Source organism: Sarcophilus harrisii, chromosome 4 (genome assembly GCF_902635505.1).
Source record: "Sarcophilus harrisii chromosome 4, mSarHar1.11, whole genome shotgun sequence".
In the NCBI taxonomy this organism is placed as follows: Eukaryota; Metazoa; Chordata; class Mammalia; order Dasyuromorphia; family Dasyuridae; genus Sarcophilus; species Sarcophilus harrisii.
The window spans coordinates 108,379,809-108,404,860 of NC_045429.1; the positions used below are offsets into that span (position 1 = coordinate 108,379,809).

Consider the following 25,052-nt stretch of genomic DNA (forward strand, 5'->3'; position numbering starts at 1 on the left):
TTTGATCTGAATGACCCTTTGGAGCAGGTGCACTTTTCCAACTAACAAAGGAACAAACCCTTTTAAAGACACCAGAGAATTCTAAAATGATGATTGGGCAGTGGTCAAGAGGTCGATTCCTCTGCCTCCCTGTTTGATCCATCTGAGAGTCTTTGCCCAGCAAGCTGAGTGAACAAGACTGGACAAAAGATGATTTCATTTTCTCTGCTGGTATAATCCTTTCTGGGTAAGAGTAGGCTAATGACATGGCTGTGCACTAGAACCAACTCCCTTTGAAAAAAGAACATCATGATTGTCAGACCTGGTAAACTGGTCATGACCTATGTAGGTTCCGAGGATTGGAAAACAGGTAAGAGATGACCCTATGTAGTAGAAGGGACACTGAACCAAGAGTAGAGAGATCTGAGTTTTAGTCTTGTCTGTGCTACTAACTGATGACATATGAGTGAGCAAATCTCTTACCATTCTGGGTGTCCGTTTCCTCAACCATACAACAAAGAAAATGGATTGGATAAACTCTAAGGTTCCATTATGGGACCCATGATGTAAACAATCACTTAGTTGTTTGATTGAACTGTTTCAACAGAATTTTGGTTTTAATTATTATTTTTTTGTGAGAACCTATGATGGGATCAATGCTAAGAACTCTAAATATGGAAAACCCCTCCATGCATACAGATGGACTGAGAGATTTCTTATAGATTCTTTCCCTTACTGAGAGTTGATAGTTCTATGATTTTTCAATATTATTCTCTTCCTTAACCTGGACCATTCAAGATATCTAACAAATGGGCAGCCGTCCATTGAGCGATTCCCCATAAGCTTTAAAACCCAATTCTCAGGAAATTACTTTCATCATGTTGTACTGGGGATCTACTGTAATGGCCGCTATGGTTCACTGGGCATGAGCCGGAGGTCCGATTTAATGGACAAACCTCTGACCTTTCGGACTCTGAGTGACCTCATCTTTGACTTTGAAGACTCCTACAAGAAATACCTACACACAGTCAAAAAAGTCAAGATTGGGCTATATGTTCCTCATGAGCCCCATAGCTTCCAGCCCATTGAGTGGAAGCAACTGGTTCTCAATGTCACAAAGATGATGAGGTCGGACCTAAGGAAAGAGCTGGAGAAATATGCCAGGGACTTAAGAATGAAGGTAGGTATAAGGGCAAGGGGGCATGATGGAAGAAAGTCAGCATGACTAGTGGAAGCAATGTAACCTAAGGAAAAGGAATAGACCTCAATTCTCCCATTCTTTACCAAAAACAAATGTAATGGGATGCTTGGAGCTTGCCCAGAAGGCCCAATGTGAGACACTCTCTCAATGGAAATAACATTTTCCCCCTCCCCTCTCTTAGATCCTGAAACCCACAAGTGCCCACTCGCCTCCCCTGGAGAGAAGTCGAGGAAAGTCATTGTCTCCCCGGCGGAGGCAGTCAAGCCCTCCAAGACGGCTTGGGAGGAGAGACAAATCGTGAGTAGTCCCCCTAGTTACACTTATGGTACTTTAATGCCTCAAAAATCTAGTGCTTTCTTAGTCCACAGGGGCAATGCTAGCTACTCTCAGGACCTGGCATTTGAATCAGATGGTGATATCCATAAGCAGAGATGAATGAAAGAAGAATGTATATTTCCTTTAACTGACACAATGTAGAGTGAACATCTTTATCATTCTATATGGCCATACAAAAGAATCATGTTATAGTATGGACAATAGTCAGCTCTCAATCATCTGCACAAATGGAGAAAAGAGAAGTACAGGTAATATTAAAAACAAAAACAAAAAAGGATAATCTGAAAACCATTCTTGTTTGATTTGGGGAACTTAAGCCAAGACCCATACCCAGACATTCATGTATTCATCCCTATCCCTATCATGATTTACCCCTTCTCATTTAGTCCCTCTTTCAAGGAGGGGATAGAGGACAGTGATCCTCCTATCTATTTTTGACTCACAGGGACTTAAATGGGTGGAGTTGAGGGACTAAAGGGGTATCCCATTTTAGCTCACAAAACAGAAAGATGATAATCAATTACACTAGAAAAATGTCATTAATAATAATACAACAAACATAATATTTTATATTTCTCTCATCTGTCATTTCATTAGATCCTTATAACAACCTTGGGAGGAAAGTAGGCAGGGTGGGTATTATCCCTACTTCATAGATGAGGAAACTGACTCAGAGAAATTTAGTGTCTTGCTCACGATATCAAGACTAACCAGTGGAAGATCTGGGCCTGAAATCTAGACTTATAGCTCAGTGTTTGGAAAATATCTAAGGGGGTAATAATGATTTCAGTCTCAACAGAATAATAGAGAGTTCTACTATTGACTCCAAGGAAGATATCTTCCGGATAAAAGTACTGGTATCTAGTGCTTGAAGTCAAAGAATAAGGAAACAGGATGGTTTGTGTATCATTTTAGTGGGAGAAATGAGAAAACAGAAAAGTTTATTAAAGTTAGTCTTTTTAAACAAGAATTTTAGAGGAAATAGAATGATTTCAGGTCTTTTAGACAAGGAATATGATGGCTGCCTAAGCTAACTCATCCTCTCCGTCCAATCTTAACCTCTCACCATTTCCTATTCTGAGTCATCTAGAAAACTAAATCTAAATGCACTTGGGAGGTAAATAAAGTGACAATTAAATCTAGTGATTTGTGAACTAACTTAAACAATTTGTCCTTTGCTTCCTGGAAAGATTTCAATCAGTTAGGGTAAAGGGGTAGGTACAATAGCTAGAGAGTTGACCTTGGAGTCAGGAATACCTGGCCTCTTTATCACATACAAAGTCTATGTGACCCTAGATAAATCAACTAACTTCAAAGGAACTCACCATGGTAATGAAACCAAGGTTTGGTCAGGGGAAAAAAATAAACCAAAACTAAACCCAAGTGTAGAGAACAAGGGAGCTCCCAAAGCTCCCTTCAGGAAAGGAGAAGACATTTCAGCCTGTGTTAACAACCAGGTTTATAGATTTATACACAGTCCATGGCCTCAGTTAGAAGGAAACCTGGAGCAATTTCATTGGGATCCCCAATATGTAGCAAAAATTTGTAGTCCTCAAACTCATCCTCTTCATCCTTTCTTAATGACTTCTAGAATAGGGCATTTGAGCTGGCACAGAAGGCTTATTTATTCATAGATTGAGGAATATGGGGATTGATTCCAATGACAAGTTCACTTAGCTGGAATTCACAGAGACTTTAACATTAATAACATAATGCATTTGAACTTAAAGGCGAATTGATTAGACTCTAGGGTCTGACTAGCACCACAGAAATTAAAGTCCAGTTGGTTCTCTCTTTATATACATGATCCCATTCGATCCTTACAATCACTCTGGGAGATAGATAGGGAAGATATATTAACCCACCTCCTTCCTCTTAAAAGACTCAGAAATCTAAAATAGCTACCATAGCTAAAAATCATGATTTGAAAGTCGATTTTCTGGTAGCAAGTCCAGTACTACTTCTATTAGGTCACAACTGCCTTTTAGATAAGGATTTTCTCATCTCATTTTTAACCTGATTACTTAGTTTGATATGAAAAAAAGCACTGGGCATAGCAAGATAGATACAACTCATCTCAGGGGTTTAATATCTAATCTAATCTCATCTCATTGGGGTTTAATAATCATTATAAAATATAAAGGGGAGGGTAATTATGGTCATATGGTCTGTTAAGAGACATACCACAATTGGGCCATTAGGTCTGGTAGAAGTTACATTTGCTTATGGGTAACAAGAAAATGTCTTTTTGGTAGATGGTAACAAAAAAGGTCTGATTGTGGGATGGAAGTCATCAGTTGTGATTTGGGCCAGTAGGGGATTGGATGAAGTAACAGAAAATGACTCCTTTCTTTGGCATATTTCTATCAATGATACTGATGGAGAAAGTCCCAAGTTCCCATTGTTTTTCTAGAGTACAGAAGTGAAATTTCATGAGCCCAGTGTCTTCCACCCAGTGTTGGGATCTTTAGCCCAAGACTCCATTCCCTAACTTCTGACTTTAATCCTGCAGCAAAAGTGGACCATGCCTAGCCCTACTGAAGACAGAAGCTAGCATGCCAGCATCATTGTGAGTGCAATTTTAACTTTTAGTGAGAACAGCAGCAGCAATTCCTCCTCCCTCTCCCCAAGATTCCAACTTCAAATTGGTTAACTAAAAAATGTTGGGTCTAAAGAACAAGAGAAAAAACAGAAGACAGATTAGATATAAGGATGGGAAAGTAAGACCAGCAGAAAAGATTTGATAATTGCTTCCCAGTCATTCTCAGATTTTCAAGACAGTCCTGAAAAGTAGATGCAAGAGGTTTTATTATTCCCATTTTATACTTGAGGAAAATAAGGCTGAGAGGAGTTAAATACTTTGCCTATGGTCACAAATCTAGTCAGTCCCAGAGACAAGATTCCAACTGGGCTTTTGCTGATTCTAAATCCAATGTTCTTCCCATTAGGGTGTGCTACCTCTCACAGAAACTCTTACCAGTGATTGAAGATAATGGGTTATTTCCCCATCCAAAAAGTTTGTTGAACTTGGCCAGAGTTTGATATCAAAATGATGCTTCGCCCTGCTTCTTACTGGGAGAGGAAGCTTTTGGTGAGTTCGGGGCAGTCAATGCTATAGGAAACCCCTGAGCTCACCTTTTACCTATCACTTGAAGGAATCTGGAAATCAATGCCCTGCCTAATTCAGTTTTCCATTTAAGTCAACTGACATGGTTTAGTATCTATAAGGCAGCAAAGCTCTGGAGGTACAAAACTGACAAAAACAGTTGGTGAAGTATAAGGGGTACAGTGAAAAAGAACCTCAGATTTAGAGTCAAAAGAATCTGAGATCAAACCTGGGAATGGTTTGGAAAGATGGGGGTTTGAATCAATCTTCTGAAAGAAACCAAGTGTCCCTTCCCCATGACTTCATCAATAGCTCCTCCATCTTTAGCACTGCCATAGAGTGAGCTACCATTAAAAGAGGACTTTCTTTCCCAGCTCCTTCATCAAGCAGGATTTTCTCCAGGGATGGTTGCTTCTGATGAGACAAAATAATATAGCACCTTACATGCATTCTCTCATTTGATCTTCACAACCATCTTGTAAGGTGGGCAGGGTAGGTATTATTTGCCCTATTTTACTGATAAAGAAACTGAGGCTCAGAAGAATTATGTGACTCATATAAGGTCTAGTCAGTTGCAAAGCCAGGACTACAACTCAGGCCTTCTGACTCCTGCTCAGCTCAGATTTCTTTCTGACCCAGCTTTCCAGAAGGTTTTGAGCCCCTCTGGGATGTTCAAATCTGGAGGGGTTCAGGCACTCTTTTTTCAATGTGTAATTATTTCAGCAATTCACAGAGCATCTGATAATTTTTAAATGTTAGAACTTATGCTGAGAATCACTGGGCACAACCCATCTGCTATATGCCATGTCCCCTGTAAGGGTATGCAGATAATACAAATGGCTCCATGTCCTTATCCAGCTGGGTCTATTTCCAGCTCCAGATTCCTTGCCCTTTCCACAGTTGTCTCAGTGTTCCTTCTGGAAAATGGTATCAGTGTCCCATTCTTGACACAGGAGGTCAGATGACAGGGAGATTTGTTAGCATCTGCTGGGCTAGTATTAGCTGGTTGGAAGAGAGAAGCTAAGGTCACTCTCATCACATTTCTGTCCCCTCCACTTTTTTCAATTTTCCCTCCTTGCCCTCACCCCCATGAAGTGTTTTTAACCTTTTTCTACACCAAACAGAAGGTTTCACCCTTTGGCTCATAGACTCACAGATTTAAAGCTAGAAGAACCTTGAGGACTCGTCTAGTCCAATTCCATCATTTCAGAGTTCCTAAAGGAGGCAAAGAACAGTTGCAGAAATACATGTTTTTTTCAAAAGTGCCAAATATTTCCTCTTTAGCATTATTCTTCTTAGCCACTGATGCCTGTCATGGATCTGAGTGTTAATTAGATCTCCCCTCCTAATTAAAGGATAAAGGGGATGCTCTAGTTGTCCCTGGTCAGAAAAAAGACATGCTCTTTATAAGAACAAATGGGCATTTAAGATGCAAAGGGTAATTTATGGTAGCTGTCACCAAAACAATGGAAATTTTGTCTTCATTTCCTCTTTTCTTTCCTCTTCTCTCTCTCTTACAGTTTGAGTCACTCCCTTTTCCCCCTCTGGCCAAAATGTGATTAAAGACCATCAGAAGTTACCCTGAAAGTAAAGCCTCCAACCATAACAGAGCACAAGATTATAATTCAGTAAGATAGTCATAGATTCCACTATTAGCTCTAACTTTTGACCCAGTTATTATAATATATTCAGGCATTGAGTCTAGTGGGGTTTAGGAGGCTGTTGAAATTTTGTTTTGGTTTTATCAATGAGGTCAAATTGGGATGACCTTAACATTCATAGTCTGACCCTTAGTGAAGGGTAGCGACCCTACTACCATGATGGGGCCCAACTGTCATTCTCCTTTGTGGGCCCAGAGGTAGAAATGTCCCCAGACCAGGGTTTCTTTGGTTAAATCTTAATCCCCTAATCTCTGGCTACTTTGTTATGCAGCCAAACCGAAGGACCATACCTACAGAAGACAGAAGTTAGCATACCATCATCTTTGTAAGTGCAATGTTAACTGTCAGTGCAAGGGGAACCTTTTGTTCCTCTTCCTTGCTGTTTATCATTCTAAAAATAAAACTGTGTACCTGAAGAATTAGGAGATTAGGAAGAAGGGAAAATAGGAGAGAATTTTCTCAGCAATACTCAGAAAAAGCATTATCCTGGCTCAGACCCTCTCCTAAGCTGGTCAAATGATTCAGAGGTCAAGTGAAGAAGGGCAATGAATATTTGAAAAGCCCTCCACCATTCAGTACCATGTTATAGAGATGGTTCATGGTGACAAGTTGAAGAGAGGAGGTGAGTTGAATACTGAGTCTGGCCATTAAAGTTGGCATGCAGTCTGATAACTCTAATCAGAGCCTCCCATCTGAATCAGTGACAAGTTGAATAGACCAAGATTGGGGAATGTGACAGGTCAAACCTGTGCTGGCTTAGGTCTGTCTGTTAACAGAGCAAATTACTGTTGTGCCTATTGTACCTATAATCATAGAGGGAAAAGGAATGTGAAGGAAAAAGGTTGGCTTTCCATGAACGTGACTGGTATGAATGAAATCTCACTCCCCAGGTTCGTAAAGGCTGCTCTTTGCACTATCCTTCCCCTAAAAGTATGTAATAATTTAAATTTAGAGTTTAACCACTGCCAATTTGACCCACCAAGAAAAAGAGGTTAAGATTGGGACCACAGCTTGGTTTTTCATCACTGATAATATCTTTGGTTTAAACAGTTCCCTTTGATGAACAGTTGCAAAGGCTAAAAGGTTACCTGTTAGAAAGTTACCTGTACATAGGCCTTTTCCCCCAATTTGCTGAAAGTAGGACCATAAAATTTCCCCAGACTTTTTAGTAAAACTTGAGTCATTCCAATGATTTCTAATCAGAGGGTTAGAAAACTCTCAGCCATAGTTATGAAAAAGGAGGAAGTAGCAATAGGGGTGGAAGGTAGAGACAAGAAATCTACAATTTTTATAGTCATCTCTTTACCCTAAAATTACTTCATCTTCTCCACTTTACCAACTTCTCTCATTCCACCCCAACCTAGAAACAAAAAATGTGAATGTCATCAGAAGTGTCCATGACATAATTTTCTAGTTCTGAAGGTTCTTTGATGCTCAGAACCCTTATTCTCCCAAGTTTCCTAAGTCTGAAGCTTAACCAGAGTGCAAATCTTAGTAAAATTATTATTACAAAGTGTTTTACTTATTTCATTTGCCAGTGTGCTTTTTCTGAACTCTAGAAATATCATGATAGAATGGTATACATAAGAATACCTGTTCAATTCCCACTTATAACTCAGGACAAACTTTGTATCTGAAGTTTCAGAATCACAAACTTCTAGGACTGAAATAGTCCAATCCATTATAATGGTAGCAGCAGGTATGAGCTAAATGGGGAATTGGCCAAGGAGTGGCCACAACACAGTGGTTTTATTCTACTTCAGTCCAGAGTGACTGCCTTTGTGATGTGCTCTTCACCATAGCAGAATCATAACAGAAGGTAGGACTGATAACTGTTCAACTTGTTTAGAAATAGTTACATCCTATCTGCTGTCTTTTCAGACAGCCACTTTCTTCCTCTCTCCCCCTCCAAATAGTCATATTTCTAAAGCTCCCTAAAAAATTATCCATCTAGTACTACAAACACCTTAAAAACTGATCAGTTTACTTTACCCTTGTCTCCAAATAAAATGAGCATAAGTAAATTAGCTTATAAGAAGAGTCAGTTTTCTCCTATTTCCCCATAAACACAAAACACAAGAAATTTCTGATTCCACTTCTTCCTTTTAGAGGGTGAGGGTGGAGAATGGGGTTGGGAAAAGGGAATTTAGACTGATCCCTAAAAATACTCTGGATCTAATGAAAGGTTCCTGGCTAAGTACAACCCCAGCTAAAATCATCATCTCAACACTTGTGATTCTTAAAAATAAATCTATTTGTAATGATCCTAATTATATTTAAGGGAGGAATTAAAGGAGGCCTTCTCATACAATAACTTAAACTCTCAGATTTGGCATAGTAAATAGGATGGCAAGAGTTGAAGAGCAATTTGTTTCAATTTGGGCAGTGTCACCAACTCACCAAAGTAGCAATCTTTCATTACCCAATTTCCCTCTATTATCAAGAAAACAATAAGTGCTGTAACCAGGAGAAAATAATTTCATTCCCACCAAAGAATTTTGTGATTAATCACCACTAATATTTCTTTACTTTCACTAACAGAGATAGCATTACAAATAGTCAAATATAAGTCATATTGCCAGTATCAATTAGGCAATAGTGGGCAGTCACTATAATACAAATTCTGGGAAAGATTCAAAAGAAAGGGACCACAGCTCTTGCCGTGGGGGAGGGAGGCAGAATTAGCATCGAATCACCAGGAAAACTGGGAGACTGCTACCCTCGTGTCATACTTTGAGGGTGCCAAAAAAAAAGGCTCTCCTGTTAAGAAAAATAACTAAGCCTATCTTATTCCTTATGCTTGAAATTTTACCAACAGATTTCATTTCTTTGATTCAAAGTTACCTATGAGACAGCTACATAAAACCGTATTAAATTAATTTATACTGAATTATAAAATGATTACCGGACCATATTTTGGCAACTGGTTTTCATTTTGATTGGGGAGCAAGGAGCTCGAGAGTACTGGATGGCAGAAAGAGCTACTATTAAGAAAGGGCTGAGATAGGTTAGACAGTGGTAGCTGAAATTCCAAAGACGAATTCTACTTCACAATTGTGCCTAAGGCCAGCCCTTGATAGAGGAAATGAACATATGAGCAGTACCAAACATGGCCTTCTCTCTCTCTCTCTCTCTCTCACACACACCTCCAGAACACAAAGCAGCATGTAGCACATACTAATGTAATGCTAAAGGAGAAGAACATAAAGGTGCTATCATTGGCAAGTGAAGTTAACTGGGAAAAAGCCTTCATGAAGAATGTGTCTACAGGTTACCTTAGCTTGCTAGGACTAGTAAAGCCAGACTTGTAGGGAGAGGGTTTTCATTTCTCCCCTTCCCCCCTCTCAGATTGCACTTGTTTGGCTCTGTCATCTTAAAAGATCTGCACTGCTGGCCACAAAAAGAACAGATGTTCTTTACGAATTTATTGCATTTACTCAAGAAACAATTAGTAGTTCATATCCTATTGATGGCAGGTCACTAGGTTGCAAATTCCAAGCATAGGGCAGGGTTTGGCAGAAGGAAACTTTTATCCAGAGCTGTTTATCCATTTCAGGTGTCTTCACATTACTTTTAACAAACTGTAGGTAGTCTGACAGAGATAGGGTGAGGGAGAGTGAGCAGTTAACAGGCCAGTAATATGCCATGTGGCAGCTGGTGACGCACTGGATAGGGCGCTGGGCTCTGGAGTTGGTAAGATCTGAGTTCAAATCTGGCCTCAGATGATGTCTACCTGTGTAGCCTTGGGCAAATCACTTAACTTCTGTTTGCCTCAGTTTCCTCAACTCGAAAATGGGGATAATAACAGCACCCACCCCTCAGGATTGTTGTGTGGACCAAATGAGATATTTGTAAAAAGTGGTTAGCATACAGGTCCTGGCACAAAGTAGGTGCTATATCAATGCCTATTCCTTTTCCCTTCCCTACTGAATGTGAAAGTTTAGCAGGAGAAGTGAACAAAATTAAGAGGTTTCTAGAGAACCTTGTGCTCAATCACAAAGAAAACCAAGCATGTGCTTAGAATTGAGACGAGGAATCATGGTTCCTGTATAGTTTAAGGTCACAAGTTGCCTTACTAAGGAAATGAATTAAGAGTAGTAATCTCAAAGGAATACCCAGACCGTCCAAATCTGACTAATTTCAATGAAAGTCAGTTGTCCTTCTTGGAATAAAATAAAGGACTTGCCAAAAATGTGCTTATTTTTGTACTGACACTAATTCAACACTGTCAATGAACAGCTCTGAAATATGGTCAATGGTCATCTAATGGAGGAAGTTGGAGGATTAGAAAATACAAAGGCCATTTATATTTGATTAAGCAATGGATACATTAGAGACTTAATGGTTAAAACTAGCAGATCTCTGCTAGAAAAAAAAAATCGCAAGTTGTTAATGTCCTATTGTTGGCAACTCCTTTTTTTTGTGTGTGTGAAGACAGACATCTGCAACTCTTGCAAGTTTGTTACAATTTATCAAGCATTTTCACATTCACTGTCTCCTTTGATCTTCTCAACCACCTGTGAGGAAGGTGAATGACAAACACATGAAGCTGCTACTTGTAACATGTCAATATACAGAAATTATAACAAGATGGAAAAGTAGACACTAGGGGTGGGGCTAAATTAGAAAGATTTTCCAGAGGGAATGCATTTTTTAGTTGCTTTGAAGAATAAGAACAGAAATTGTTGAGTTACCCTGCCTCTTTCCCCCCCCCCGCCCCCCACTTTTCAGTGGACAGGTAAGATTCTGTTTCTACAAGTCCAGGCAGGAAGTACTGAAGCCTAGCTGCTTCCCTATTTCTATTTCCATCAATAAGAAATAGCATCACCCATGTTCATACCAGAGGAAACCATTCACTATAAGGAACTCTCTAACATCACACTTTCATTTGGGGCTTCCTTTAGTACTTGTGAAAAAAAAAAAAAAAAACAGAACTAAGTTTATGTACAACAGAAATTTCTTTTCACTCTCTCAGGAAAATTTCAGAATATACTGAAAAAGAATCAACAAATTTCATGGAAAACTTTGTATCGGACTTTTATGTCTTTTACCAAAGAATCAGAAAGTAGGGGAAAGGGGCCTCCATATCTTTTAGTTGGACAACAGTAGGAAAACTGAGGTTTGTTCTAAATATTAGAAAGGGATTGGCAAACTCTTTTAAAGAAAGGTGGCAGAACGTCTAATATTCTTCAGATTTCATGAGCTTTCTCAATACTCACTATTTAAACATTTATCATTTAGAGAGTTCCACAATGAAAAAAAATTTCTTCCAGACTGCAACATTTAAATCCATTTGTTCATCATTCTTTCTTATGAACTTATATTGTAGTGAGGTTGATGGACATATGATTTTCAAACAGCAGCAAATTTCATAGCAACAATCTTTTTTCCTTATGCTCTCAAAGACATTCACTTTTGTTCTTAAATCTAGGAAATTAACCATGTCTCAATAAGAGTATCTAATACGTACACAATCTCTTTCTCTTTGTTGTTCCCCTAAACATCATCAGGAATACGAGAAAGTTATGTTCATTTTTTCAAGCAAAATTTGGTTCATTCTATAATTTCCATGAAAACCTATTTTATTTTTAAGGTCTTTACAAGGATATGTAGCTAGGACTAAGTTTTAGCTACTGTGACTAGTCTTAGGAAAAGTAGAATTGTTAAATGTGAAAATGTATAATGACATTGAAATTTTGTTAGAATGAACCTCAAATCACTGGTAGGCACTAATGGGGAGAGGGTGTAGATAAGTGCCTGAAGGCATCAAGAGCACAGCCCTTTTAGAAGATACTGAACTACTTTTCTCCCCTTTCCTTCTTTTATTTTTAGGCCAGCACTCCCAAATAAGAAGGTGACTGACCTCAGTACTCTGAATGAAGTAGGTTATCAGATCCGAATTTAACTAAGCCATAATGGCCAGTGGTGCTTCTGTCTGCACTTTACCCAGCACATGGCATCTTCAGGAGGATTTGCAACTCTTTATCAAGATCCTGTGAACTGTATTTTTAAAAAGTCGCCCAGAAAAAGTATAAAGGGGTGATATTTACTTTAAAAAAAAAAAAAAAAAAAACTTATCAAGTGGCAACATGAAAAAGCAAAAAAAAAAAAAAAAAATCATAATAATTGTGATTATGATAAGCCCTACCTGGGGCTGGACTAACTCCTTTACTCCTAAATGAGTGGACAACTACTTCAGTGGCGGATCCATATAGTTTTTCTCTTTTCTTTAACTGGCGCTGAATGCTGTGCTACACTGGTAATCTTAGAGATGTGTTTATGAAGTCTCTTCTCCCTTTTTTTGGTGTTTGGACAGTATTGGCACACACACAGAAGGGTTAACTCATGATCAGTATTAGCAATATTCAGCAATAACTGAAGCAGAGCTGGGTGTGGTTTTTAAAAGCATTTATATTACCTCAATACCTGGTAGATATGCAAACTTGATGGTATTTAAATTTTTCTGGTAATCTATTTGTATTATTCCCCTAACATTTATATAATAGAGATTTCCTTGTATTCTGAGGCACTCATCCTGCATGCCCATATTGAAATTTAAGGTATTATTATATGCACGTATTTTCTTCAAAAGCAACGGAACTCTACTGGCATTGGAAACAAATCTCCAGGACTATCCTGTCTCTCTTCCTTAAAGGCATTCCCTGACAAATAGATTTAAACAACAACAACAAAACACTGCTCTATTTTCTGTGACTAACATTACAGATTCCCAGAAAAAGCTCATGCTCTGGGAGCTCTTTGAGGTAGAGTTGGTGCTGTTAGAACTGTCTCTGACAGTAGCATATATTCTTAGCAGGCCAAAGCCAAAAATGAATTGATTGGTTTGAGCATCATCTGACCTTTCTTTTCAAGTTTTATCTAATTTGGATACTGAGCCAGGCCTTGTCTTTAAAGGATTTACTGCTTTTAAATGCATAGATTTTTTTTTTCCTGTCTTATATTAAGACCACACGTGGCAATATGATCTTTTTTCACCCTTGCTCATAAATGCCATTTCATCTACTTACTCAAAAATAATGACTTTAGGAATATGATTAAAACAATCCTTTGAGGATGAAAATGAAGAACATTTACTAAGTATTTATTTTCCAGCATATTGAAATCCCTAAGAGTGCTATCTTTATCCATTTAACCTCAACATTATCCATTAACTTCTAGCCTTAAGATTGGGAACTTTTGGCTAGAGAATATAGTTTTTGCAGCCCGTTGACTTACAGAGTACTTCTAAATAACTTGTTATAACTTGCATACAATATTAGTAGATAACAGCTAAAGATGAATTTTGCTGTTGTAGAGAAATTATTTTTAGTAAAAGGGTTTTCCCCCTTCTACTTTCTTTCATTTGGCAAGAAGAGCAAGAAAGTAGGTAAAATGAAAACCATCTATCCTTTATCAACATAAAGCTTGATTTTGAGAAATATACTCTTTATATTCAAAATATACATAAGATTACTTCCAACAAATTGGAATTAATGGCAATTATTGATTGGGAGAGCTAAATCATATGGCATAAGATAATCACAAAACTTATTCTTAAAAAGTCACAGCAAAATAAAACCACACATTCTTCTGAAACACCTATCAGGTCAAAGATTTTAAAATGTCACTATTCAATGCCTTTTAAAAGACAAGTTTATGAATTTAATGGCCCTTAAAATTCAGATTTTAGTAATCAGTAACTAGCTCATAAACAATCCTGTAGAATTGGTACCTCATAATTGCAATTTGTACATTCTTCAACATCACTTGAAGATTTGTAGAATGAAGAGTGTATGATTTCTAAAAAATTGCAAGCCATTCTTCTGGAATTTATAATGAGATTTACTGAAACATTGTTATGCTGTCAACTCATATTAAGAGGGAGATATGAAGCAATACCAAATTGTGACACAGACTGTCTTTAATGACAGAAGGGGAAAAAGAAACAAGAATGTATTTTGATTCTAATATACTGATGACATGAAATCCTTCAAACTGCCAACTTGTTGAATTAGTCAATTGATAAATTATCTCTTTCACATTCATTCCTTACTTTGGGGATTCACTCTCCCAAAGTAAGGGCCAGCTAATAATGTAAATGTGTAAGTAGTACATACATTTAGAATATTATTTAATCAGCAGTATATCTTAAATCAATATATCACTGTGATTTTCTATTGCATTCTGCTTTTTTCTAACTGAGGAAATTCAAAAATAGTTGGATTGAATTCACAGGCTTTTCCTTTTTATGAACTACATAATGAGGCTTGAACAAAGCAAAAGTCTCAACAGCTTGAACCACCAAACTTGTATGTATTGATGTTCCCAGGTCAAAGATGAAAATCAATTTACTTTTAGAAAATATTAAAATGGGTAAAAAAAAATCATGTCTTACCTCAAATTAATTTTTATTTAATTGCCTACAGCCTAAGGTATAGCAAAATATCTTTCTCAAGGTTTTATAATCTTGTAAACAAAACCAATTATTAATCTAGAGAGAAATTTGTCAAACTGTATCATGGAAATACATGTATGTGTATCAGAAACCCTGATTTTAAATATGGTTTGTACTGTTTTGAGTGCACTTGATTTCGATAAGTGATATTTAGTATTTTCTATTATTCTAAAATTATGTGTATTTCACTTTTTCTAAGTCAATTATTTCTTAAAAATATTATTAATACTGGTAAATAAAGCTTTTAAATTTTAATTCAGTCTTCTTACACCTGACGTTTTATAAGCTGTATATCCATGTGAAAACTTGTATTATTTTTTTTAAGTAAAATCAGAATCTTGTTTATTCTCTTGGACTTTGTTCTGGCAAATGCATTTTTTAATACTTAAGAAAAATTGTGATTGTTTGAGTGAATATTTTTCTAGATAAATGAAAACCTGTATAATGGTATTTTAGGGAATACCAGACAGGTGCATGTTTCAGGTTTTGCTTTTATTATCAATTGTATGTTTCTATACAGCATGGTACTTTAATAAAAATGTCTTGGAAGTTCAGGGGTTTATTTCTTATAAAAATGTGAATTGGCTTGATTTGTTTTTATCTTACTGCAGAATATGATTCACTATCCCTTAAGCTTTATGCGAATCTCAGATATTCTGTTAATTCTCAAAACTCTTTATCATTTATTTACCTTTATCTGTCCCACCTCTTTTTTACATGCAAATTATCTTTCCAACTAAATATTCCAATAGTTCAGCTATCACTGAGCATCATCATAGATCTTAAAAGCTGAGAGGGCAAGAGATTAATAGGGTGATGGGAAAGCTGGCTAGTCTACTACATTCACAAAGACCATACTTTCTCCACTGGTAAAATCATCAACAAAATATTAACAGTGTAACTACAGTATCCACAGATCCCTTGCAAATCACTGACCTTCCAATTTGGGAAACAATACAGTTCAACAGGTTATCTAAGTTGTTTTAGTGGGACAGTCAACCACTAAGAATGAAGACTATTTCATATCTGTAAAGTTTTAAAGAAAAAGAGATGATGTTCAACCATAAAGACTATATTTCACAAAGAAAAAAAGCAACATGGTATTTTTTTCTATTTAACTGACATTTCCTACTTCCCAGAGAGATTTTTTCCTCTTTTTAAATTAAAATACCGTGTTAATTAACATTGATTTGGTAGATGATGATGAAGATTATTAGGAGTCTGGATTGACAGTTCAAACAATGAGCATAAATTTTATATCTTACACTATTTTCTTCTTTAATAAAACACGGCTTGTACATTGGAATACTAAGCCCTTTAAAAGTAATAATAAACAATAACATAAATTAAAAAAAAAAAGAATGAAGGCTATTGTTAATTTTTAATTGACAAGTATAATAGCCTGAAACCAAAAAGTAAAAGCCTACACATTTTCTCTAAGCCATGAGTTTCCTCTTCACTTAAACTGTACATTATGTTTCACAGTATTTTCTTCTTAAGGAAGCATATGAAATCAGAAATCATCTACTAGGATTTTGTTTCAGTATTATCAGGTTTTGCCTTTAGACAGTGAAGACAAGACCCAATTTCTAGGAGATGAAACGTCTATTTACCAAAAGAATCAGGATAATCAAGAAAAGTAGATAATTATTTCTTCTTAAGGATAATTTACTTAAAGCCTTTGACTTGATTCAAAAAATAGGAAATAGTTCATTCTACAAAGTGAGGATTCTAAAATTAGGTGTGACTTTGTATCTCAAATCTGACAAAATAAAGTATTCCATGAAAACGTCTAAAGCTACACTACTCTGAAAAACATCGAAAACTGTATATTACAACTTTAGTTAAACTTAATTTGACAGCAAAACAGCAAGAAATCTATTAAGAGATTCTTTGTTAGTTCATTCATATCCATCCACAATCAGTGATGAGTCAGATTCATTTCCATCATTTCTTTAGCAAAACCAAAACAATATAATGACATTTTGATTTAATACTTACTGTATTTAGCTGCATAATATGTAGTATCTCAATAGTGCTCTGAAGTTGACAGCACAAAAGAAATGTAGAAACCCCTAGAAATGCAGTTAATATATTACTTTTAAATTACCAGAAAATTATAAACATGACCAAGTAATAGTTTGGTAAAATTTTTTACTGAGCAAATTCTCACATGCTACTTTCCTTTGGGTATGTCTTCTAGCTTATTTTTAAAAAACTCAATAAACTAAATGGTTTTTAAGAGTACAAACTTTTCCTCTACTGCTTTCATCTTTTGGCAGAAATATCGTATATAAAGGAAATTAATCATTAATTCATTTTTATAACAAGTACAAAATGACTAATATAAAAGTATAGCATCTTGTGATATTATTTTGTTTTACTGAAATAATTTTTTCTCCTCTTCCTTTTTCAATCTTTGTTACAAAGTATTCTTCTTTAGGTAAGGGAGTTGGAAAGGATATATTTGGAAATGAAAGTGATGATAAAAAAGATAACCATAAAAATAAGACTTAAAGTACAGGTCCTTTGATTCAGATTTTCAAAAAGGGTGATTTTCTCTTCGATAGTCATTTTTTTCTATTTGAATTCAATAGTCCTAGAAAACTATTTTCAGCATTCATTTGATCCAACAATGTATGCAATAAACATGACTTTTTAAAAAAGCAGATGTATGGTTCATCTAAACAAAAACATTCAAGAAATTAGGAATAAATGAGTAAACAATAAAGTAATTTAAAAAAGCAATGAAAAATTGTTAGGTCACAAAATTGTCACTATCCACAGGTTCACAAGTTTCCTCATATATCTGAGGCAGCAGCAAGAAAAAGCAATCTATTTGGTAGCTGTAATATCTGCAGAAGGCAGAAGCTGCAGTTCTGCTGGTGAATGTTTATTAAATGTTGAGTTAGTTGAATAAAAGCAAGTTTTCCTCTTAAAATGAGATGGAGGAATGGGCTGAAAATGACTAAAACAAAAGAAAACCTGGAACAGTTCAACTGCAGGTAAGTGGCCTAGAACACGGATCTGTTTAATCTGAGGTGTTCATTCTTTTAGGCTCATTTCTGGAATACCTGTAAAGCAATTGGTCCCTTTAAGGAGTTTTCCAATTTCCTTCACAAAATGAAGTCATACACTAAAGACTAAGAATGCTAATAAAAGAACCAGAGTTTGTGTTTTTAAGAAAAAAAATCACTTCAAGTCCTTTCTAAAAAGCTGCTTAACATGCTTTGTTGGCTATTTGTAAATATAACTTCCCCGTAATTTCCAGATCTGAATTAATTACTGCTCTACAATTAGGGGAATCTCTTGATAACATTGAGGATACCTGGAAAGATACTGGTTGTAGTCTGAAAGAACACTGCTCACCAAAATCAAAGGAAAGTTATTTTGAGCTCAAAGCAAAATTTGCTTCAAGTATTTACAAATTTTTTTGACTAAAACAACTAAAGAAAATGAACTGTTTTTTAATTAGTCAATTTTACTGAAATTTACAATAAAAAGCATTTACATCTCTGAGAAAAACGCCACTTTCTTAGTAGTCTGGCAAATAGTTTATAAAAAAGAATATTAATGTAAAACTTTAGATCTATATTTTATAAATCACAAATTACTATAATTACTTAAGACCATGTTTGTAGAAATTATGCACACAAAATCAGCATGCAAACTGTTATTCCTTGAATGGAATAATAAGGAAGAAGACTGCATGAAAGAATAATGTCAGAGATCAAGCCTGAACTTGGCCAATAAAGGAAGATGATCTGAAGAATTATTTTCATTAGGAAGTCCATTAACAGTCCATAAGTCTTCTTCTGTAAGAAGTGACAGTCTACCCAGAAGTTTCAAGCCACCAACAAAAGCAACTTCTGTTCCTACATAAGAAAAAAAATTATATAAAATTATAAACTAGACAACCTAGACAATCCTTTCTTAAACATTAGTAACAATCAGGTAAAATTTGAAATACCATCAAAAGATCAGCATAATGAAATCCTCAAGGATTAATAAAACATCATTGCTGGGCAATTTTTATATCTATGATCATAAAGTTTTTCATATAACAGGTCCTGCAAGTACTCTTTAATAATGTTTATACAAAGAAAATTTTTAAGAAGAGGCATCTAAAATGGATAGCAATACAAATGCCATTCACTATTCTATTTCACAAAACCAAATTTAGTAACACAAGTCAGTGCAGAAGGCTTTTTCTTTCGTCCCGAATAGTGGGGTTTTATGTCACAATCCTTTTGCGCCATCTAGTGGCATTCTGCCCAAGTGACAAAACCGATAAAACCAAAGGAGGACAGACCTACCCAAGAAGGGACAAGTGCCAGTACTAACCACACAATTCAACACTTGCACAGGATGACAAAGGAGAGAGAAAAGGAAGACAAGAAACGAGAAATACAGAGAAATGGGCCACAGACCTTGGAAAGAACAGCTACCTATCTCTGATATGGATAGGCCTTAAAGATTTAAAATGACATAAATGTTTTACAAAGCACTAGTTACTCTGCAGATTCATAGGGGTAGAAGGGGATTTAGAAGTTCCTTAGTCCAACTTCTTCCTACTCTTTCTCCTTCTCACTCCTGAAAGTGGTTTGATATTTCTCTAGATGAAAACATTTACTAATGGAGAGTCCATTTTTGGACAGCTCTCAACATTAGAAAATTATTCCTCATAATGAACTGAAATATGCTTCCTTCCTCACCTAGCTGAGTCTGCCTTCTAGAGACATAAAGAATTTGCTTTTCCATATAACAATCAGTCAAATATTTGAAAATGATACCTTCTCTAAGCCAAACGAATCAGGTCCTATTCCTCATATGACAGGATTTAAGAACACTTTCTATTAAAATCTTTCTTACTTTCCTCTAAGTATATCAATATTCAACTTAAAATGTGGTACCTAGAACTAAACATATTACAGATGATGTTTTTGTTTGTGCTATTCAGAGTACAAAGATCTCTTCCCATATAAAATGTGATTCATGGTTTCAAAGCTCTGATGGATCTGTCCTATCAGCTATAAAGATATGCTTTCTGCTGGTACAAATTTCTAAGTTTTCTCATTATACACAATTGATTTCCATCTGTTTCCACAAATTCTTTAGAAAACACCCATAAGGTAGGCCCTCTTCTATTTCCTATCATACCTTCACAGTACCAATGTAACGCTCAAATTGACCATAAATTAGCCACATTTAGCAGCCATACTATCTTAATAATCATCATTGTTAGTTCAATCCCCTTGTCCCATCACCAGCAAACTCCAATTCCTTCTTTCCTTCAAAACCCGTAACCTCTCCCAGGAATATTCAACCCTATCTTTCTGTAATCCCAGTCTTTCTTTTCCTCAGCTTTTCTGGACCTCCTTGAATCCTTATCTTTGTTAACAAACTTCCCTTCTCCTTGAGTCTCTTCTTCTAACCCTCCATATATCTGGTGTTTACCTAACATTGCATTATTCTAGAAAATATCTCTTCCTTTCCAACTCTTTCTTGTGCTGCTGTCTCCTTCAGCCCTTATCTACCCAATTCAATGGATCAGAAGAAGTTAGAATACTCTTTGCTTCTCACTATGACTTTCCTCTGACATCCTCTCTAGATAACCTCTTCTTAAAGGGTTACTGTATCTAAGTCACTTGTCCAGACCCTTGTAGCTCACTGGATTCCAGGTCACTTATTCTCCTTCATGTATCAAAGATCCCGCAGTTGATTTGTATTCTTTCTATTCCAATTTCTGCCTTCAAGCTTAGGGATTTTCAATATCCATATTGATGTCTTTTCAAACAGTGTCTCACAGCAGTTCTCCCCACCATCCTCAACTCCCATACCTTATAGGCCAATTCTGCTATAATATAAACAACTGAATCTTTCCAATATTTGACTATTTCATTGCCTATTCAAAAACCTTAGTTGGCTCCCCACTCTCTTTAGGATAAAATACAATCTTTTAAGCTTGGCATATAAGTCTAAAATCTGGCCTTAAGTGTTCCCTCCAGTTTTTTCTACATCACTCCCTATTCTTTATATACTATACATTCTAGGCAAACAAGATCGCTTGCTGTTTCCAAAACTTAGTATGTCATCTTCTATCTATATATTCACTCGCACAAATTATCTCCTATTTCTGCCTCATTTTCATGGAGGACAGGTATCTAAGAAATTTTCTTAGACCTGCACAGCCTTTAGTGCTCATTCCCTGCATAAATATTTTCAGAATTAAGTGCTTTCTTCATTTCCTCCTTACTTTGCATATTTGTGTTCCTCTTAGCCCTTCAATAAAATGCATTTTGTTTGACCATTATGATTGTCATGTTTTTGTCCTTATAACTCAAGTAGCTCAAGTAGAGTTTTACACTTATGTAAAAATACTTGTTGAAACAAATCACTACAGTGCCTAATTCACCTTTTCTAGTATTAAAAACATTTTAAATATTGTTCTATTAGGTTCAATTACACACCATTTTTTTGCCTCTTTCCCAATCCTTGTTTTTGTAAATATGTCTCTATCCTCTAAAAAAAACTCTATAGCATTTCAAGGCTTCAAAATTTACAAACAAGATCTCATTTTATTCTCACAAAAATCCTAGAAGGTAGGTGCTATTATTATCTCCATTTTACAGATAAGGAAATTGAGGCTGAGAGGCTGTATGACATGTCCAGAATTAAGCAACTCAAAAGTATCTTGTGTGGGATTTAAACTCAGGTCTTCCTGACTCCAGGTCCAGCACACTGCCCTCGTTACTTCACATATCAATATTAATACCTTGAAAATTTATAAATATCAAGTATTAGTGCTTAAAGGGACACCAGATGTCTGGCTTAGCCTATTATTTTATAGACTGACTGAAGACTAGAGAGGATAAATGGCTCATCAAAGATTAAACAGCAAGCTTGTAATAGAGTTAGGACTGAAGCCATAATAAATATGGACTAGATTATGAAATCTGCTTAATGAAAGTAGCATGTCTTGATGTACTGAAAATCAGATTAAAATTTAACAAGTTACAGAAAAACATTATTAGTATGTCTGTATAAAAAATTTTTCTCTTCTTACCAAAAAATAAAATAAATCCTTTTCTGAGTAGAAACAACAAAAATAATATGGAAAATCAACAATGTCAAGGACAGAGTCATATTTGGTTAAGTGAAAAATCAAAATGATCATTTTTTTTGCAATGCTCTACAATGTACTCAACCAGGATGTTATTAAATCAAAAATTTAATAGACAAGTAATATAAATGAGTAATTGCTACCAAATTTTGAATTATTTAATGTCTAAACCCAGAACCTTTTTTTTCCTGACCAAGTTATTAAAAAAACAAAAACAAAACGCAAAAAACTAAGCATTGTGCTTTTTTAGTGAAAACATTAGTAGATATACATTTTTTTACCTTGTGTATTAATAGTTTCCTTTTCTGTAGAATAGAAAATGTAATCCACTGTTACAGCATTTTTTGAATGACAAGTTGTTACTTCTGGAATTCCAGTGTTGGGAAAATAATGTGAATATACAGATGACAAGCTAAAATGGTGATGCAAGTTTGAAGATAATCTAAATTAAAAAAAAAAAAATTGTGTCCAACCTGTTTTATGTTAATCATATTCCTATTTAAATTGATATTTACTTAACTGCTAGAATTGAGAATATATATCTCTAAACCTTAAGCACCTAACAACCCCTCAATTCAGTAAATAAATTATCTTCAGGTATACCCAACTCCCACTGATAACAACAAAAGAATATATGCTTACATATAATTATTAACTGAAATCTAATTTCTTTTTCTCTGTGAGGCAAATGGGGATAAATGACTTGCCCAAGGTCAAACAGCTTTTAAGTGTCCATCTAACTCCCCTATATAGCTTATTTCTAATCAAAATATCTTCAGTAGTCAGTTCCAGTTTTAGGATATTAAACCAATTTTAGTTATTATTTAAACATGGCAAGTAAATGGTAGTGAATTTCAACAAACGTCTCTCCTTGTTCAATTTTATCCATAAACAAGAGAAGTTTTAAGTGGTAAGATTAAAAAAAAAAAAGTATTTTAACACTAGTAATCCCATGCCTTCAGAGAAAGAGAAATCAAATAAATTGGTTGTCGTTTTTCAGAACTCACTTTTTAGCTGCCACTAGGACCTCTGTTTTTTCCAACTGTTTTTGTGTCACATCATCCTCTTCTATAAGAAGAGAAACATTAAAACACGACTGTGTTAATATGTTTTTCATACTTTTCTCTAGCATATTTAAGTGATATTTAAGATAGATGTTATCTATTTTATCCAAGAAGATATATAGTGATGCTAAAAAAAAAAGGTTAATGAATAGCAATAAAATACAAACATAACCAAAATCACATGTAATTTTATTATAGCAGTTCAAGTTTTTATTGTTAAACACAATTTAGAAATCTCTAAAAAGAGAAAAATATAATGTTTCTGTATTTTTCATCAAACACAAAGAAGGCCTAATGGATTGTCAAACTTACCTGCCTTTTCTACTCTTGTTACCTGTGGTATCTCATAAACACAATTCTGTGAAATACCCAAGCTTGGAGGCCATATTGGAATAGACAAAATTCTTTGTCCACGGGGAGACTGTTCCTGACCAGAAACCTAAAACAAAATTCCAATAAACTATTAATACTTCAATAAAGATCTAAGGCTCTAACAGTGTAGGTACGTCTTCCACCAGTGGAGATGGCAACCTCCATTCCCTATGCCTTAGTAAATAGTAAATATTTCATGAGCTTGTATGAACAAAAGATTTCATCAATTGTTGGCCAATATCCTAGTGATAAGCCTCTTTAAATTTAGCTAGGCTATTCACAGGATGACAGATATATATAATCTATCACCAAAACCACAATGAAAACCTAAATGGCTCAGACCTGACAAAATTTTAGCTCGACAGGCAGAGCTTTTGAGAACCATGGATAATCAAATCAAATTGAAGCTTAAAGTCTTAAAAATTTGGTGAAGATTCACAAATGATTTTTTTAATTTCAAAGAAAATGCTATATAAACAAAGAATGTTAACATGAAATTCAATCTCAGGATAGGAAAAATAACCTTTATTGGACAACCTGTGAAATTTAACATCTCAAAACTTTATCTGCTTAAAATTAGAAACAATTTAAATCATTTTACATTTAGAAAATCATTACTTTCTTTTATCTTATATTTTCTTAAAGTATGAGAATGATTTTTTAAAAAAAGGTATGAAAAAGTTATAAACAAAACCTAAAAAAAGTTTTGTTTATACAATGCCTTTTCTTTTTCCACATTATAGTTTTCATTCCTAATTCTGGAGGATTTACTCAGTTAATCTGCCATCTCTCAAAATGTACACCACTTAAAAGAGTTTTTTGAGGAGTTAAAAATGTTCCTTTTTGCTTACTTCTCATCTTTATAGCCTGATTTCCAATTTCATCACTCAGATGAGAAGGCTCTCTTCCAAGTTACCAAGGATCTCTTACTTGTTTTATTTGATAAGACTTTTCTCAATCGTAATGCTCTGACCTCTCTTCAATATTTGTCACTACTTTCTGATCTTTTTTTCAAGTCTATTCTGATAGAAAACTATCTATAGCCCACTCTCAAAGAGGGTGGAGAATGATAAATGGGAGGGCAGATTAAGAAAGGCAGTGGTTACAAGTAATTTTGAGGATAAAGGAAAAAGGAAGAGAGAGAGGAAAAAACAGAAGAAAATAGGATGAAGGGAAATACACATAATCATAACTATGAGTGGAAATGGTATGAACTCTCCCATAAAGCAGAAGCAAGTGGCAGAATGGATTAAAAACCAGAATGCAACAATATATTGTCTGTAAGTAACATACTTGAAACAGAAAGACATCCATACAGTCAAAATAAAGGTCGAGTAGAAACTAATATGTTTCACCTGAAGTTTACAACAACAACAACAAAAAGAAGGGGTAGCAATCATGATTTCAAATAAAGCAAAGGTAAAAATAAGAGAGAACTGGGAAAAATACATTGTTTTAAGAGGTATCATAGACAATGAAGCATATAAAAATATTTATAGCTGGTTTCTCTGATAAAGCTCCATTTCTTAAATATATATAGAGTCAAATTTATAAAAATAAAAACTACTCAACAAGTAGCTATAAATAGGTAGTTTTCAGAGGAAGTGAACACTATCTATAGTCAAATGAAAGAATGTTCTAAATCAATACTCTTTAGAGAAATGCAAATTAAAATGGCTCTGAGGTATCACATCATATGTATCAGAAATGATTAATATTGGGGGGATGAGGGGAGAAAAGGTACACTAATAAGCT

General features: G+C 35.2%; 2 protein-coding genes across 16 annotated transcripts in view; one reads left to right on the forward strand and one right to left on the reverse strand.

Annotated features, from left to right (window-relative positions):
• Nucleotides 1-12,476, forward strand: part of VASH2 (vasohibin 2) — a 43,966-nt gene extending 31,490 nt beyond the window's left edge. For 2 of the 11 annotated variants that reach the window (XM_031937347.1, XM_023501963.2), the window contains exons 6-10: nt 778-1,159; nt 1,362-1,477; nt 4,029-4,085; nt 6,555-6,608; nt 12,116-12,476. In XM_031937347.1, the coding sequence (XP_031793207.1) occupies nt 778-1,159; nt 1,362-1,477; nt 4,029-4,085; nt 6,555-6,608; nt 12,116-12,188 (682 nt within the window). In that variant the 3' untranslated portion in view covers nt 12,189-12,476. Of the gene's footprint in view, nt 1-777; nt 1,160-1,361; nt 1,478-4,028; nt 4,086-4,464; nt 4,608-4,996; nt 5,115-6,142; nt 6,251-6,554; nt 6,609-12,115 lie in introns of those variants that run through there. The other 9 variants (XR_004229368.1, XR_004229370.1, XR_004229371.1 and 6 more) reach the window with 9 other exon arrangements.
• Nucleotides 12,477-13,284: 808 nt separating this feature from the next.
• Nucleotides 13,285-25,052, reverse strand: part of ANGEL2 (angel homolog 2) — a 28,322-nt gene continuing 16,554 nt past the window's right edge. For 2 of the 5 annotated variants that reach the window (XM_023501960.2, XM_023501961.2), the window contains exons 7-10: nt 23,238-23,364; nt 22,869-22,929; nt 22,143-22,303; nt 13,285-18,613 (exon numbers count right to left, since the gene is read on the reverse strand). In XM_023501960.2, the coding sequence (XP_023357728.1) occupies nt 18,462-18,613; nt 22,143-22,303; nt 22,869-22,929; nt 23,238-23,364 (501 nt within the window). In that variant the 3' untranslated portion in view covers nt 13,285-18,461. The remainder of the gene's footprint in view (nt 18,614-22,142; nt 22,304-22,868; nt 22,930-23,237; nt 23,365-25,052) is intronic. The other 3 variants (XM_012547873.3, XM_031937346.1, XR_004229367.1) reach the window with 2 other exon arrangements.